General features: G+C 36.8%; 1 protein-coding gene across 1 annotated transcript in view; it reads left to right on the forward strand.

Annotated features, from left to right (window-relative positions):
* The window catches only part of LOC110466672 (probable ATP-dependent RNA helicase DDX53), a 40228-nt gene that overhangs the window by 14600 nt on the left and 23739 nt on the right, over positions 1-1889 (forward strand). The window contains exons 11-12 of the mRNA XM_021523347.1: positions 415-515; positions 939-994. Of these exons, the coding sequence (XP_021379022.1) occupies positions 415-515; positions 939-994 (157 nt within the window). The remainder of the gene's footprint in view (positions 1-414; positions 516-938; positions 995-1889) is intronic.

Here is a 1889-nt window from a genome sequence, read left to right on the forward strand (position 1 = left end):
TTGTTGCCATAAGAATTTTCATATCAAAAAGGGACATAACACTAAGAGAGGTGTTGCCCCGGACATCTAAATGTGAATTTATCACCAGTCTGCAAATAGGTCTATAGGATATTCAGACAACACAAGATTCTGGTTTTAACCTATCTTAGTTCTGGTTGTAGGGTCAGAAGATTTTAGGCTTAATCAGACATCAAATTGTCAACATATGTCGGGTCTGGTAGTAGGGTCAGAGGAAAGTCCTAAAATATCTCTGAACATGTTGCCCCAGATAGATGATTTGTGCTTTAATATATGAGATGATTCTGTGAGAGAAAATCTGGATCAAAGTTTTGTAAAACTAATTATAGCCTTAGTGTTCTCCTGAATGTCAACAATAACTTACAAAGGAGCTTTAAGCTATTGATATGTTTACAGGAAAGACAATAACAACATTATAGTGATGGACCTTAGTAAGGACGGTGACCGACGGGTTCCTAATCCTGTTCAGACATTTGAACAGGCATTTCAGCATTACCGTAAGTGGATCTATGAACATGCATTCCAACATGAACACAAGTCATTGGATTTATGAACAAGTATTCCAACACCACTAGAAATCATTGAATCTATGAACAAGTATTCCGACACCACTAGAAGTCATTGAATCTATAACCAAGTATTCCAACACCACTAGAAGTCATTGAATCTATGAACAAGTATTCCAACACCACTAGAAGTCATTGAATCTATGAACAAGTATTCCAACACCACTAGAAGTCATTGAATCTATGTACACACATTTCACCACAAGAGTAAGACAGTGGAACTATAAATATTCCAACACAAACATAAGTCATTGGATCTGTAAACAAACATTCCAACACTGGATGTGTGAATGGGAATTCCTTAATATGTAATGATGCATGGAAGATTTAATATTGTTCAATTTCTATTTTTAGCTGAAATCCTTGACACAATATACGCCCAAAAATTCACAAAGCCTTCCCCTATACAGGTAAGTGACCTAGTGAACTTTTAATAAACTCAAGTTGAAGGTGCTTACTTCTAAGCGTCACAGCATGAGTTGTCATCTCATAAGCAGCCCTAAAACATTGTTGCATATTTCATGAGGTTTGAGTCAGATGGAGAGAGAAGGAACGGACAACAATAGACTGGAGGACAGAAGATATTACTTGTTTATAAAGGTTTTATGTGGGTACCATAATATCCTATCTGTTTGGATTTCATGTTTATATAACTACTTTGTCATGCTACAAAACTAATTTCATTAAACAGAACTAAATTATCAATTTCAAGTTGATAGTGTGGGGACAAACCTTGAGACAAAGCACTGTGCTTATTGTTACCAGACAGTGCTTATTGTTACCAGACAGTGCTTATTGTTACCAGACAGTGTTTATTGTTACCAGACAGTGCTTATTGTTACCAGACAGTGTTTATTAGGGCCCCGTATCTGAGATACGGGTGCCCTATAGTAATCACCTTGTCTGTCTGTCTGTCTGTCTGTCTGTCTGTCCGTCCACAAATTTTGTTCCTGGCTGATAACTTTAGTATTTATTGACCGATGTACATGAAACTTGGTCAAGATGTTCAGTTCACAAAAATACACATTGAGGTTAAAAGTCAAGGTCAAAGGTCAAGGTCATTAGGTTCAAAGGTCAAGGTCAAATTTGGCATCTTTTTACTGATAAACATTTTGTTATGACGTTATGAAGCAAAGTTGATCAGGATTAAACAAGGAGTCAACTGACCAAAGGTCAAGGTCATCAGGTCAGGGGTCAAGGTCAAATTTTGTAGCTTTTCACTGGTGAACATTTCGCTATGACATTATGAAGCAAAGTTGTTCGGAATTAAACAAAGAGACACACTGAGGTAAAAAGTCGAGGTCA

The sequence above is a fragment of the Mizuhopecten yessoensis genome, unplaced genomic scaffold, assembly GCF_002113885.1.
Source record: "Mizuhopecten yessoensis strain PY_sf001 unplaced genomic scaffold, ASM211388v2 scaffold11141, whole genome shotgun sequence".
NCBI lineage: Eukaryota > Metazoa > Mollusca > Bivalvia > Pectinida > Pectinidae > Mizuhopecten > Mizuhopecten yessoensis.